The sequence below is a fragment of the Calonectris borealis genome, chromosome 4 (assembly GCF_964195595.1).
Source record: "Calonectris borealis chromosome 4, bCalBor7.hap1.2, whole genome shotgun sequence".
NCBI classification, from domain to species: Eukaryota; Metazoa; Chordata; class Aves; order Procellariiformes; family Procellariidae; genus Calonectris; species Calonectris borealis.
This window is the reverse complement of record NC_134315.1, coordinates 67,230,928-67,243,909: the sequence shown is the minus strand read 5'-3', so window position 1 is coordinate 67,243,909 and position 12,982 is coordinate 67,230,928. Positions and strand designations below refer to the sequence as shown.

Genomic DNA, 12,982 nt, shown 5'->3' with positions numbered 1-12,982 from the left:
TTTAAGAGGAAGTTCTAAAAGTGAAGACTGTCAAGCAGATTTTGCAAAGCTTAAAAAAATATGCAAAAAAGATGGTGAACACCATCATGGAGTAGCAAGTTATATGGAGAAAAATGCAAACCAGAGAAACTCCAAGTAAAACATGATTATCTGTGCGTTTTGAACTGGTAAAAAACCAAAAATCAACTAAAACACGCCACTCCAAACAAAAATCCTTTTTGGATATTTCAGTGTCTTGTTCAGCAATTCTCAGAACAAACTTTGTATTAACTGCTTAAAATGAACACTCACTGCTTGAGAAAATATCTTAAGTCTGATAAATCTGAAAAAATAAACCTGAGGTATCACAGAGGAAATAAGAATTCCCGCTACACTCTTCCCGACAAAACGATGAGTTCTGAATTATTCAGACTTTCAAATATAATGTTGAATAAACATGTAGTATCAGGAAATATCAGAAGTAGTCCTGCTTATGCTTTCATGTCAGAACGTGCAAGTCATCTATCATTTTCTCACGCAGTTAAACAGATCTTTTTCTGCCTGTATTACGAGACACTTTTCTCATGTCAGACTGTCTGGCACTGCTCTCACACCCCTAGCAATGCTATCAAGCTTCTTCTGCCTACCTAGGTCAAAATTGTTGGAATTGAGCAGGAACTCGGGGAGGTAGAAGAACTCTGGGATGAGCTCCTTCACGTCTGCCATGTTGTGCTTCGACGCTGAATACCAAGCCTCCCGCACGCTGTGAAACATTCGGTCAGCCAGGTCAAAGTGACCGCCCTGCGGGACAGAGTGAGAAGCACTTCAGCATCGGCGTATCTCTCAGCACAGCAGATTTTGCCACGAAGGCAAATCAGAACATCCTCTGCCTAATAAAGACACTATAAGATGTGGCATGTTTCTTCTTTTAACACAACAGATTTAAACAGCTGCATTACTTTTTGGTACACAATAATAGTAAATATAAAGCACTGAGATACAGATATACAGAATTTTAAGAAGAGAGTCATCTAGTTCTATTTCAAAGTTTATGTTCTTCCAGAGAAACACAAATCTTTTTGCCTGATGGCTTCTGTCTAAGAAAATATTTGACACATAATGTTACGAACCCCATTACCCACCAAACTGGCAAACAATTCCAGGCTCTGCAAACATTTGTTTATTTTAACACTCAGTACTAAAATGGCTCTTTGGGTAGACATATTGGTTTAAAATAACAGTCTTTTAACTAGAACTAAACAGAACTAAACAACTGGCATATAATTCTTTCAACAACAGGCAAATAAAGCATGATGAACAAAGTATTTTTCACAATAAAACTTGCTTTGTTTTTTGTCTGCTGATACTTTTTTCTGCATATATTTAGAAAAATGTTCAAACTGCAGAAAAAATTGTGAATTCCACTACATCTTTTACAAAGAAACATCAAAAACCTCCAAGGCAATAACAAATCTGCTAAAAATATTTCTTCTACCATATTCGATAAAAACAAAGCCGACTGATCGTATTTTTCACTTAGGTCTCAAATGTACAGCAGGAAAGAAACACAAAGTGAGGTGATGTAATTTTTACCTGTAACCTTAAGAAAATCTGAGTAAAAGGCTCCATCCGGACAAGATAGGAAGCCACTATCATGGCCGATGAATAGTGGGTCCCATAGTGATAAGCTGGAGTTTCCCCTGCAGGAGATTAAAAATCATAAACATAGAACAAGTAAGGCAGTTAGGTGACAGAATCAGTAACTGAAAAAAAAAATTAATTAGTGCTGCATTTTAATTACTCTGTGACCTTGGACACATTTAAAATTGGAATTTGTAATTTTCATTCCTGAGAATCTGAAAGCTTTATGTTTTGTCACAGCCACCACTTGAGTTTTGGCTGCAGTCCAGTAGCCCTAATTCAATGGGCTTCTGCAGAGCAATACTGAATGGTTAGTCATTTTTTTAGTTTTTGAAATATTGCAGCACAGCTATGGTGATTTCTGCTGAAGAAACTTTTTTTTTTTTTAGCTTTTAGTCTTATTGGTTACTGTGGAATTAAAGGCTTGGGCAGAAATACGTCTCAGAATTGTTGGCTACAGATTTTGTACAGCTTTTACTTTCTTAATTTCCTGGCAAAAAATCTGCATAAATACACTTGGAACATACTGATTCATTTCTAGAAATGAACGTCTTTGCCACCTGCTGTTGTTTGATACAGAACAGCACCGCAGTAGTTAAACAGGCTTGTGTCCTTGTGTCTTCAATAAGGGCACACAAGAAGAAATATATCATATAATAGCTGCCTTGCCAAACCCACAAGTTTTATTTTCAATATATAAGGAAGCTCTAAAATCAAGAATACATAACTTAATTGCATCTCATTCTGAGGTTTTTTTTTTTCGCTAAGAAAATGCTGTTTCCTTAGCAAAAAGACATGCATTAAGATAAGAAATGAAAAAGCTAGAATACTGCTAATGCAGAAGTATTCCTATTCCTTTGTACAAATTATTTTCTTGCAGCAGCACTCAAACTGTATTAGCAGAGACAGCTGGTTGTGTGCTTCATTTGCCTGCCCATTCTAGCCTTTAGACAATGTTAAACTGTTCTGACTGTGCAACTGTTTTGTCCTTATTTTTACATATAAACAAAAGCTGTCATTCGGACTTAAAACTAATAAGACAGCAAGAAAACCAAGGCCCCTTTGCTTTAATTTAGTATTTGTTGGAGAGTCACTAAAAACCACGATAGAGTTCTGCATATCCACATCCAGACCTCTTGACCCATAATATAAAAAACCCATGACTTCCTCCCATCATGTGACAGGCACATGTCCCTCTGCTCTTCCTGCAGGATGTATGATTACTTACCATTGGGATCTTCCCAATCTTTGTATCGCTTCTTGTACTGGGCTAACCTGTCTTCTGTTTGAGCTCCCATGGGCTTGGCCAAGTTTCTGAATGTCTTGGGATTTGTAAGATCCAGTTCCTTTAAAAATAAAACAGACACCAATTTTATAAAAAAAAACCCCAAAAACCAAACAAACCCTTTCAACACTGCTGATTACCATATTTAACACTACATACCTCCTAAGGCTGTCATCTTTGTTTTCTACACACACAGCAGGTGCAATGTTGGATATGCTTAAAACAGTCCTTCAGTCTGATCTAAGAGAGTCAGTGTTTTTTATTTTGAGTCACATCTGGGCTTTGGATAATTTTTGCCCTGCTCCCCTCATCCTGTTCCCCAATTCCCCCTAATTCTGTTCTTGAATATCGACATGCACCCTAACAATATTTTATGTTACAGTCTGGCTGGTAGCAACAGTTGCCCACAAAAGCATTAATAGGATGTTTCATCTTTTTCAAAAGCAAATTCTTCACCATGGGGCCAGATTTTGTAGTAGCCCCTACCACAGTCTTCTGGACAAGCATGATCTCTCTGTGGGCATAAAATCCTTCAGCATATTCAGTAGAAAGCTAATGCAAAGATTTACAGGAACTGCTGCAACATAGAAAGGCAACTGCCTATGTATCCTGGCCCTCACCTGTGCGCAGTCCAGTAACATCTGCAAAATCAGCGCAGGCAAGGACCTGGCTGCATAGGACAGCCAAGAATCTCTAATATCCTACCCACTGATAAGTGGGAGGAACAATACAAAATACATCAAATCAAACAACTGGCGATAAAGATAAGCCTCGGTTTTACCAAGGCAGTATGAGCCAGCTGTAATATTTGCAAAACCTTCAATATATAAAAGATTACTGACAAGGCTGACAAGATATTTTATTTACCTCTGAATCATAGTCTGCGAGGATCCAGGGAAAGACAGGGTACTGCATGAGATCATTATAGGATCTGCCCGCCAGAGTGTTTAAGTGCATCAGGTACTGGAAGTTACTGATTTCTCCTCTCTTAAGGAAGACAGATAACAGCACTGTAAAGTGTTCACTTTACAACAACCAAATGTCTATGCTGCCAGACTGTCAAAGCGCTCAGCATTCCCCAAACACATGAAACTTACTTCAATATTACAATGCTCACTCTACTTTTACTACAGTCCCTCCCCTTGCATTTTCAATGGCAGAACCACTTCCTGTACGATGTGGTATCATGAAACGCTACAACTAAAATGCTAAGATACCCTTTCTATAGTAGTATATTCCACCTACTTGAATAAGAGGATGCAACTTCATGTGCACTGATTAATTACGTATCACTACAAAATGTGGAATTTAATATAAACCCCCCCCAAAGTTTTCATACTTACTTCCCATCTTTGAGTAACAGATTTTTCTCCCACTAAAGTGCTAAGCAAGCCAGACCTAATGGGAAGAAGGAAGTGCATTTTCTGACTTAGCAGTAAGAACTGGGTTACATCTTCACAAGACAATCCAAAGTTTTAAGATTAAAACTTGTAAATTTTAACAGTTAGAAAAACGGGGCTTTGTTCCTTTTTGCTTTAGCAGTGCCTTTTTTTATTTCTAAAGACTGTTTTATTTTTAAGACTGTTAAAATTACGCACATTAATTATGCAATTCAGTGCAAGTACAAATGTATCTAACAGGCTGCTAATGAGGAAAATATCTTTAACAACTTGGACAAATCTAATGCCTTTGGCACTCCAATTCCTTTCAGAACGTATCTGTATACCGATAATGTCAATCCTGATAGCATGTATTAATTAGTAAGAAGATGTACCAATGCTGCCAATTATATTAGTACATTTAAAATAACTGCAGCGCAACATCACTAGCTATTTATTTTGGTAATGCCCAATTTTAAATTGAGGTTGCGGTACTGTCCGTGAATCCTGACCTTAATCATTTATTTGAAACTGATGAGCTACAGAGCTTGTGAGGAACAGATTCACCTACCCTTGCTCTACGCTGGTGTTTGGTCTCTGCCCAGACACTGACTCCGAACTGTCAGTTAGAGATGGTACCACAGCCAAAAACCTGCATCGGCAGTTAAAAGGAAATTAAGATTAGTGTTTCTGTCCTCAGTATGTCTTCTCCTTAGAAACAGAGTGCATTTAGTACAGTTACAGACTTTGTTTTGAGCGGCTACGTAACATCTTCAACACAATCGGAATGACCCTTTTCTCACGGAACGCATACCGCAAGTTTTGCATGCAGGCATTAGCGCTTCCTAGCGGTTCTTTTGTGCAGCACTAAGTTGCCATCAGGTTATCCACTACTTAACACCCATCACTCCTGCAATCTGCTTCTGGTTGTTAGGTTACTGTAGGCTCAAATATGGGTCAACACAGATATTTGCAAATATTCAGATTAAATGTTCTAACTTATTTTACAATACCTTTGATAAACTTTGTTTCTAACCCCTTTTTGGAAAGCTAGAAGATAGTTCCGTCCGTCTCCTGAGAAAACTTCAATTGCAATTGGCTGAAAACAAAGAGTACAAACCCATGTCAACACATTTGCTCGTCACCTCTGAAGGTCAGGCGCAGACCAGTTTAGTCATACTGTACTACATCTGACACCAAATTATGGTGAAGCAGACTTTGCTTAGTGCGGCCACAAGTTTTTTTTTTGGAATGCTAAAATTCACTAATACACCCAATAAACGAAACCACGTAAGCCAAATGTTCAAACAAGGATGCCCAACTTAAGCACTTCAATTTCAACACAGTGAGTAGCTTCACTTTCCAAATATTGATCAGTTATGTATTTTACTTTTTAAAAATAACAACATCGTCAAAAAATTCCAAAGTTGGCTCCTCATTCCAAATACGGTGTCCAAGTTACCTGTAAAAGGTATCTCCTTTTGTGTACTTCCTTGATATCTTCATATGCAAAAATGCTGCATGTTCTTTTGAGTTGACTTGGACCTTGCCTTGCTCCCCTAGGTATGATTGGCTCATGCAGCCTGTAAATGAGCATAAACAAGCAAGAGACAAGTGCTTAAAAAGAAGATAAATGAAAAGAATTATTCTCTTAATTCATATGAGAGTCCAGTTATAGAAACAGCTGATTTTCACGGTGTACCATACTACACTGAGCAATTTGTGAGCACAGAGGAAACTGCTCCTGAGGTCTTTCTGAATCTGACATCATTTTGGAGCTGACTCCTCAAAAATCTCATTAAATACTCCTTGTTCCGCTATTGAAGATTGAGGAAACTCTCTATTAATCTACTCACTTTGGAGGCAATGTCTCAATATCCCGTATTTCTCTGGTGGCTGTCATGGTAAATCCGTCAATGACATAGAAGTGCTCTTTCCCAAAGAGAAGCAGCCCTTCGCTGGTGTCAAGGCCCTGAACCCGAGCACAGCGGTACATATGCTGAATCTGTAATGAAAAGCAGACACTCAGCAAGAGCAGGTTAACAAGCTCAGGCTCAGACCGTTGCTTTGTCAGAACAAGCCCCAGACACTGCTTTATCACTTGCAGATACAGCAAAAATTCTGCTATTTCCCCCCTTAATCAGAGATATACCTAACGCCTGCGATTAGCAATTGGGAAGGGAGTTAAATAAAGCCTCCTCTGTATGATATAGATTTATGTATTTACCAACTTATCCACTCGCACCATGCTTCTTGAGCATATTTTAGAACCTGTAGCCCACTCGACTATGATCACAAATGTATTTACTGGTATACTTCAGACAGACAAAGTCTGAAATACCAAATATGCAGCATGGTCATTCAACATTGTTCTTGGGGATAAAACAGTAGTTATCAAGGTTTTTCATTCTAAGGAAGGGAAGAATTAATTATAGACAGTCTGCCAAGATCAGTATTTATATTTTCAACATATATTTTCTGTCCGGACTCATTAAGCCGACAGGATAATAATCCAAGCATGGGATAGCTCGCACCTTTCATTTCAGGACAGGTTCTTTTTTCCCTAGCAGGCAGAAGGAAAGAAAAAGAATGTTTCTGGTACAGGGTTTTCAGCTCAGTATGTCTTTGAACCAGAGCACACATTTGGTTTCAAGGAAGAAGCTGACAAAATATTAAGCAAATTTAGCTGTAGATCAGGGAAGGTATTTAGGACATTTATTCATGCTTGGTACACGTAATGCAGAAATTCCAATACAGTCAGTGCTTAATGTGTTTGAAGTACACAGTACCTTCTCTCCTTCTTCGAGAAGTCGAAGCAAAGTTGTATTGTCAGTCTTCTCCTCTTCGTCAATTGAACTCCCCTCAACAATTTGATCCTGCGATTGGTCCTGGTTCTCATCATCTCCTCCATCAGGAGCAGAGCGAGATCGTTTCAGGGGAGGCTTCACCAGGCCTGGAAAAGAAGAACAGAGATAGATAAATAAAAACCTGACAAAAAATTCACTTCACAAAACCTATTGAACTTTGAAATTACTGATCCAATGCTAAGACAGAAAAACAAGAGTCCTACAGGATCCTTATGCTTACCTTAATGCAAATGCATGAGAAGATATAAAGGCAGATAAACTTAAAGAAAATGGTTCAGGACAAAACAAATGATCTAACCTTTGACTCTTGCAATAGTGTCCTCCCCGTGTTCTGGCTCCTGCTGAGTTGTTTCCCCCACTGTATTCTCTTCTATAGCATCCTGAAAGACCGCAGGGTTTCCAGAAGCCAGGCGCATGTAGTACTCCTTACTGTCATAACTTATAGCTCTTCGGTAACGAGCAGGTTTCTTAGAAATAATTGAAGAAATGGCTTGGTCAGTCAACTCCTCACTCACTTCAGTGAACATGTTCCAGGAATACTGTGTGCAGCACAGTGCATGCCCATCAAGTGTTTTGTGCGTGCTCAGTCATACACCAACACACACAGAAACAGAGACTCTTCGGTAGATCTAATCTGTCAGCTAATTTGCAAGGGAGCTATATTCAGCCACTCAAGTAATAATGGGGTTGCAGAAATGCCTGCAGATAAACCTACAACATGGGAAATAAGTAGTGTGGCCAGTATGTTATAAATTGTCACAAAAGGCTGGGATACTTGTGCTTAAGATTGATAGATCAGACAGCCATTTTATCGTCTTTCATAACTCCCTACAACATATGCAGTTTATTCGTCAGCCAGCTGACTTCTTTGCTAGGCAATAGTTGTAATAAAAAATTGCCTCAAGGAAAGATATAGGTATGTGGAAGTTGATATGAACTAAAAGCAGACAGGGACTGGCTTTAAGGCTCAGAAATTCTTAATTAATTCAATTGTTTCTTTTTTAGTAAAGATTCTGACGGTTTGTAGGCAGGAGATTGGCACAAGAGTACGAAGTAATGCTTCGAGCACCGTTTGCGTGACAACAACGGATTAGGATACATTTCATTATGGTGGTGTCGTGGTGTTTTTTTGGTTTTGGGGTTTTTTTGGTTTGTTTTGTTTGGGTTGGTTTTGTTGAGGTTTTTTTTTGTGGGGGTTTTTGGTTTTGTTGGTTTTTTGTTTTTGTTTTCTTCTTTGTCCATCCCGTCCCTCACCACAGGCTAATTCTTATGTTCCTCACTTGATTATGGAGGTAACATTCAAAACAGAAGTAAGAACTAAATAAGGACAATAAATAGGTCAGAATGATCACAGGAGATACAGGTTAAGATAAAAGAGGTATTAAAGAGTCAAGAGCCTTTCCGAAATGAAAACACACTGATGCACATGGGTGGATGAAAACCCATTGATTTTATACTGTGGTTGATAATTTTCTTCTCTGATTACTGTTTAACCCCACCCTCAAACTCTAGAAAGTTTTGTGAATGTGTTCAGTTCTCCATCACAATTTTTTTGTTGTTTTGTAGCATTATTTCCCATGAATTACAAAATTAGGTTGAGATAACCACAAAATAATATTATTATTATTATTATAAATCCAGTTCAATACTTTACATTATGTAGAATTGTAGAATATCACTGCCATTTCAGTCAAGATTTTCCCTTATCCACTTCTGCAGTAATAACTGGAAATACATAAAATGTGATTTTTTAAAAAGTTTTTGAAGTTTTTTTTTTTTTTGTTCATCTGTATGATAGTATAGTGGGAAACTAAATGACGCATAAAATCAAACTAGCTTTATTACAAGTGGATGCTCGGGATGACAAAGAGATTAAGATCAGCAACATGGAGATTTATTATTTCAGGTCAAATTGGCTGCCCCCAAAATCAAAAATTTAAGGCACTGTGATCTACTTTGCTCACTTATGTTCAACTAAGTCTTCACTCCTTATCACCACAAAAATGCCACTTAAATGATGTTTAAAACCTCTGTGGATACAACTTATGTATAACCTACAAAGAGAATTCCTAACTAGCACTGCTAGCGTGAAGAAAGGAAAACAGTAACAATTTATATTAGATATTCTGTATAATGTAATTACTTTCATTTATACACATTAGTTTACTGTTGAATGTAATTCAAAACGAGTGAACGCACATTACACATTGTACTTAGTGATGGGCAAGACTGCAAATGTAATTAACAGATAAGCAGCATAATACTGAAATGCTCGCAGAGCAGCCGCTTCCGAAGTAGTCTGTTATTTTCAAGGCAGTATTCACGTTTTTTGAACAAATGTATATGTTTCATTAATAGTAAAAATGAGGAGAAGAGTCACCTAAGACAAAATTAATCTGGGCTCTAACAAAAGTAGGCCTGTTACAGCCCATTATGACCAAAAAGGAAAAATCTCCTCACCAGAGCCTCTCTTAGAAAGAAACACTTACTTTCCCAGTAAATGCTTCCAAGTGATCGTGTTGCCCATTACTAAACATGTTCCACCGACCATTAGTTCAGATCCCAAAGCCACAACACTTCACACAGTGAGAACAGTGATAGCACAGCCCAACACAGCCTGTTAGTGTGCAGCAAAGAAGGTAAGATCTACAGAAAGTTTTATTAGGTGAAGGTTGAGAAGAGCACAGTAACACCTTCTAACGTGATTACTGAAAAAACCTTTACGCCTGGAAATATTTACTGAAAGAGCAAGTTGAAAGCCAAACGTAGAAGCCTTGTTAAGATTGCCTAACATGCAGGAGGAAAAAAAGTCGTATTTATTTTACATTCTTTCAGTCAGTGTACTTGTTTCTTTACCTTTTGAGGAATGGTATCATCAGATGTCTCAGGAAGTCTACCTGAGAAGTCAGACTGAAAACAGGGCATCAATTATATAAGCATCAGAGAAAGAACACTTTTGAGAAGAATGTATGATGGCATGTTCTCCACTTCATGTGAATTAGGCTGTCACTACAGCTGTTGTGTGTCAGATTGCAAGCAAATATACCTAATGGTTTAAAACTGGTTGAATGCTATTTTTTGTTTGCTTGTTTTAAGTACTTTGACACTCATGCTTAATTCGAGGAAAAAAATCCTGCATGCATACACGCATGCCTAGAAAGACACAATAAAGACTGCTCCATTTCTTAAAAACGGTGTTCCAAAATTAACAGGAACTAACTGCCAAGCTTTCAAAGGCCATGTGCATTTCTGCTACACAACCCACATTCATATTTGCGGACAGATGAAAGTATATTTCACAAATGCACCCAAACCAAGGCCTGTAGCCTGCTTGCCTTTCCCTTTTTTTTTCAGATCACTGTTTACCACATTATCTAGCATAAGGCCGAGAACTCAGACTGAAACCTCCCATAGTTATGGTACTCCTCAGCTTCTGGAGCCTTGTGAAGATGCCTCTGCTGTTCACTGGCGTGATCACTTAGTTGATGCAAGCACACCTCATCTTATGCTGCAATTGCTAGTCTTCGAGTTCACTTAATTTTGAGCAAAGTGATTCGTCCCTTCCCTAAATATGCTATGAGGAACAACTGGACCTTACCAACCATTTAGGATACCAGGTAATACCGACAGGTTAAAACACATTTCTTAAGAAAAACTTATTAAAAAAATCACAGATTTTACAACAGGGCATAAAATTACTTATCACTAAATTCTGAATACTTACCAGCAAGTTTGTTTCTTGCTCAGCTTCAGGCATATAGGGATACTGAGTATAAAACATGTCATTTCGCACCATCTTCTTCCTCATTCTGCAGGGACCCTCAGTCATCTCCAACATCCACTTGTCAAGATGAGAGCCAATGGGGGGACCCCACAAACCTCGCTCTCGAAGTAACTCATATTCAATTTGAGACCACTCTTCTGTCACGTATTTTAATGCATTCTGCTGACGCTGAATACAAAGACATTTGTATATGCATCAGGAGTGATGCTTTTAAGCATTTCTCTGATGTGAGCAGAGACATTTTCACTACATTACAGAAAAACGTGTAATCATTCATAATTCTAGTAGCATTTTCTAGTACACCTTAATGAGATTTCCAGTGTCAGTTACCATAAAAGCAGGGTTCATATTCCAACAAAAAAGGAAAAAAAAAGAAGGAAAAAGCTCTGCTTTTGGTTTGTATTGTTAGTTGAATGTATTTCTAAATGGCAAATATGAAAGAAATGTAACACTAATCCACTGATTTTAAGAATGAAAACAAAAATTGTTCTGGAGGCCTTCCCTGCTTGCATTTACACTGGAGAGAGAAGTTAAATGAAGGAAAGTTTGGTGGTTGTTTTTTTTTAACTAATTGCTTTCAATGACTTGTTTCTCTCGGAAGCTGATTTCCTAAGATTTATAGCACGCAGCTCAGCAACTAGTTTGAACCAAACTAGTTTGAAGAAACCGCAGGGTGCAATGATTTCATTCTGGAAGGCATAGAGCAGCCACTTTCTATCGCTGCATGATTTGGGAAAGGTACCATAAAATTTTCTTTGTGTTATATAATAGTGTTTGTACCCAATGCTGCTCCGCATCTCCTCTTAAGTTTCTCTACAATGTTTTAGAAAGACAGCATATTCTAGCATATTTCCAATCTCTCTTTTTTTTTTTTTTTTTTAAAAAAACACTTCTAAGGAAAGACTATTTAAGCTTCTTGAAAAAAATTAAGATTTAACTTATGTAATATTGCTACAAAAGTTTTCATCTACAACCAGATCAAAATGAGTTTATTTGATTGATTTAAAAATACCTTTAAAATAACAACTGTACCTAAACATTCAAGCATTTCACCAATGACAATCTAATATTTTACAAGCCCCATATTGAGAAACGGGATCGGTATAACCTAACAGGTCAAAATATCAGTGTCAGGTAATCAATCCTCTGAACCATACCTCTTGATATTCCTTATACTGCATATCAACCAGGTCTCGAACCACTGCAATGTGAGTAAACATCCACTGGGAAATTTCCTAATACAAAGGTAAGAGGACAGAATGACATTTTATAAAAGCAGGTTTTGTTTGAATGAAAAGCCTGTGAATATATCACCTTGCTAAACTTGCTCACAAAGGATAGTTTCTTAAAAAAAATTACTTAGATGATGAATTTCAAACTACTGCATGCAACAGTATTTAAGGTTTTGTTTTGTTTTCTTCTTTTTTTTTTTTGTTTTGTTTTTGTTTTTTGTGTTTTTTTTTTTTTTTAAAGGCAGTAAATTCATGTATAGGAATATCCTTCAAAAGAAACTGGCAAACGTTTAGAAAATATTCCAAACACATGACAGAACATTCCCAAACAGCCCAAGATTGGCACTGACAAATATTATTACTTTTCCCTATTTTCTTTTAAGTAATAGTTTGTGGATGCTGCCTAGTTTGTTGGAAATTCCTCAAGACACCCAGCACTCCTCACCCTGTATTGCAATATACCTGTTTTCACTTATTGCTCCCTCTACCGATACAGCCAGTAACTGTTCCTGTCAGCTGTTCGTGAGTTTCTTCCTTTTCATTTTAATGTGCATGCCTGCTCACCAGGAAAAGGACTGCGAGCACTGAGAATTCTTTATTTTATCAAAGCCACTGAGTAATTTTCAGATCAGTAAGAGAACTGGCAACGTATTTTTTTCACAGGACGCAAATAACTCCTGATTAAGTCAACAGAAGTTATACATTTCCTCGTAACAGGAATACACCTGCCCCCTTTGACCCAACATCTCCCCAATGTTTCAAGTGCTAAATACAGTAAGAACTCAATCCTCCAAAACTTTCAAACTCCTCTCTTT

General features: G+C 37.6%; 1 protein-coding gene across 11 annotated transcripts in view; it reads right to left on the bottom strand.

Annotated features, from left to right (window-relative positions):
* WDFY3 (WD repeat and FYVE domain containing 3) overlaps nt 1-12,982 on the bottom strand; it is a 178,362-nt gene that overhangs the window by 18,770 nt on the left and 146,610 nt on the right. For 8 of the 11 annotated variants that reach the window (XM_075149959.1, XM_075149960.1, XM_075149961.1 and 5 more), the window contains 14 exons: nt 12,093-12,170; nt 10,876-11,103; nt 10,008-10,061; nt 7,450-7,618; nt 7,074-7,237; nt 6,141-6,289; nt 5,747-5,867; nt 5,298-5,383; nt 4,856-4,936; nt 4,249-4,303; nt 3,773-3,892; nt 2,849-2,966; nt 1,573-1,679; nt 627-780 (listed from right to left, as the gene is read on the bottom strand). In XM_075149959.1, coding sequence (XP_075006060.1) covers nt 627-780; nt 1,573-1,679; nt 2,849-2,966; nt 3,773-3,892; nt 4,249-4,303; nt 4,856-4,936; nt 5,298-5,383; nt 5,747-5,867; nt 6,141-6,289; nt 7,074-7,237; nt 7,450-7,618; nt 10,008-10,061; nt 10,876-11,103; nt 12,093-12,170 — 1,684 coding nt within the window. The remainder of the gene's footprint in view (nt 1-626; nt 781-1,572; nt 1,680-2,848; nt 2,967-3,772; nt 3,893-4,248; nt 4,304-4,855; nt 4,937-5,297; nt 5,384-5,746; nt 5,868-6,140; nt 6,290-7,073; nt 7,238-7,449; nt 7,619-10,007; nt 10,062-10,875; nt 11,104-12,092; nt 12,171-12,982) is intronic. The other 3 variants (XM_075149962.1, XM_075149963.1, XM_075149965.1) reach the window with 1 other exon arrangement.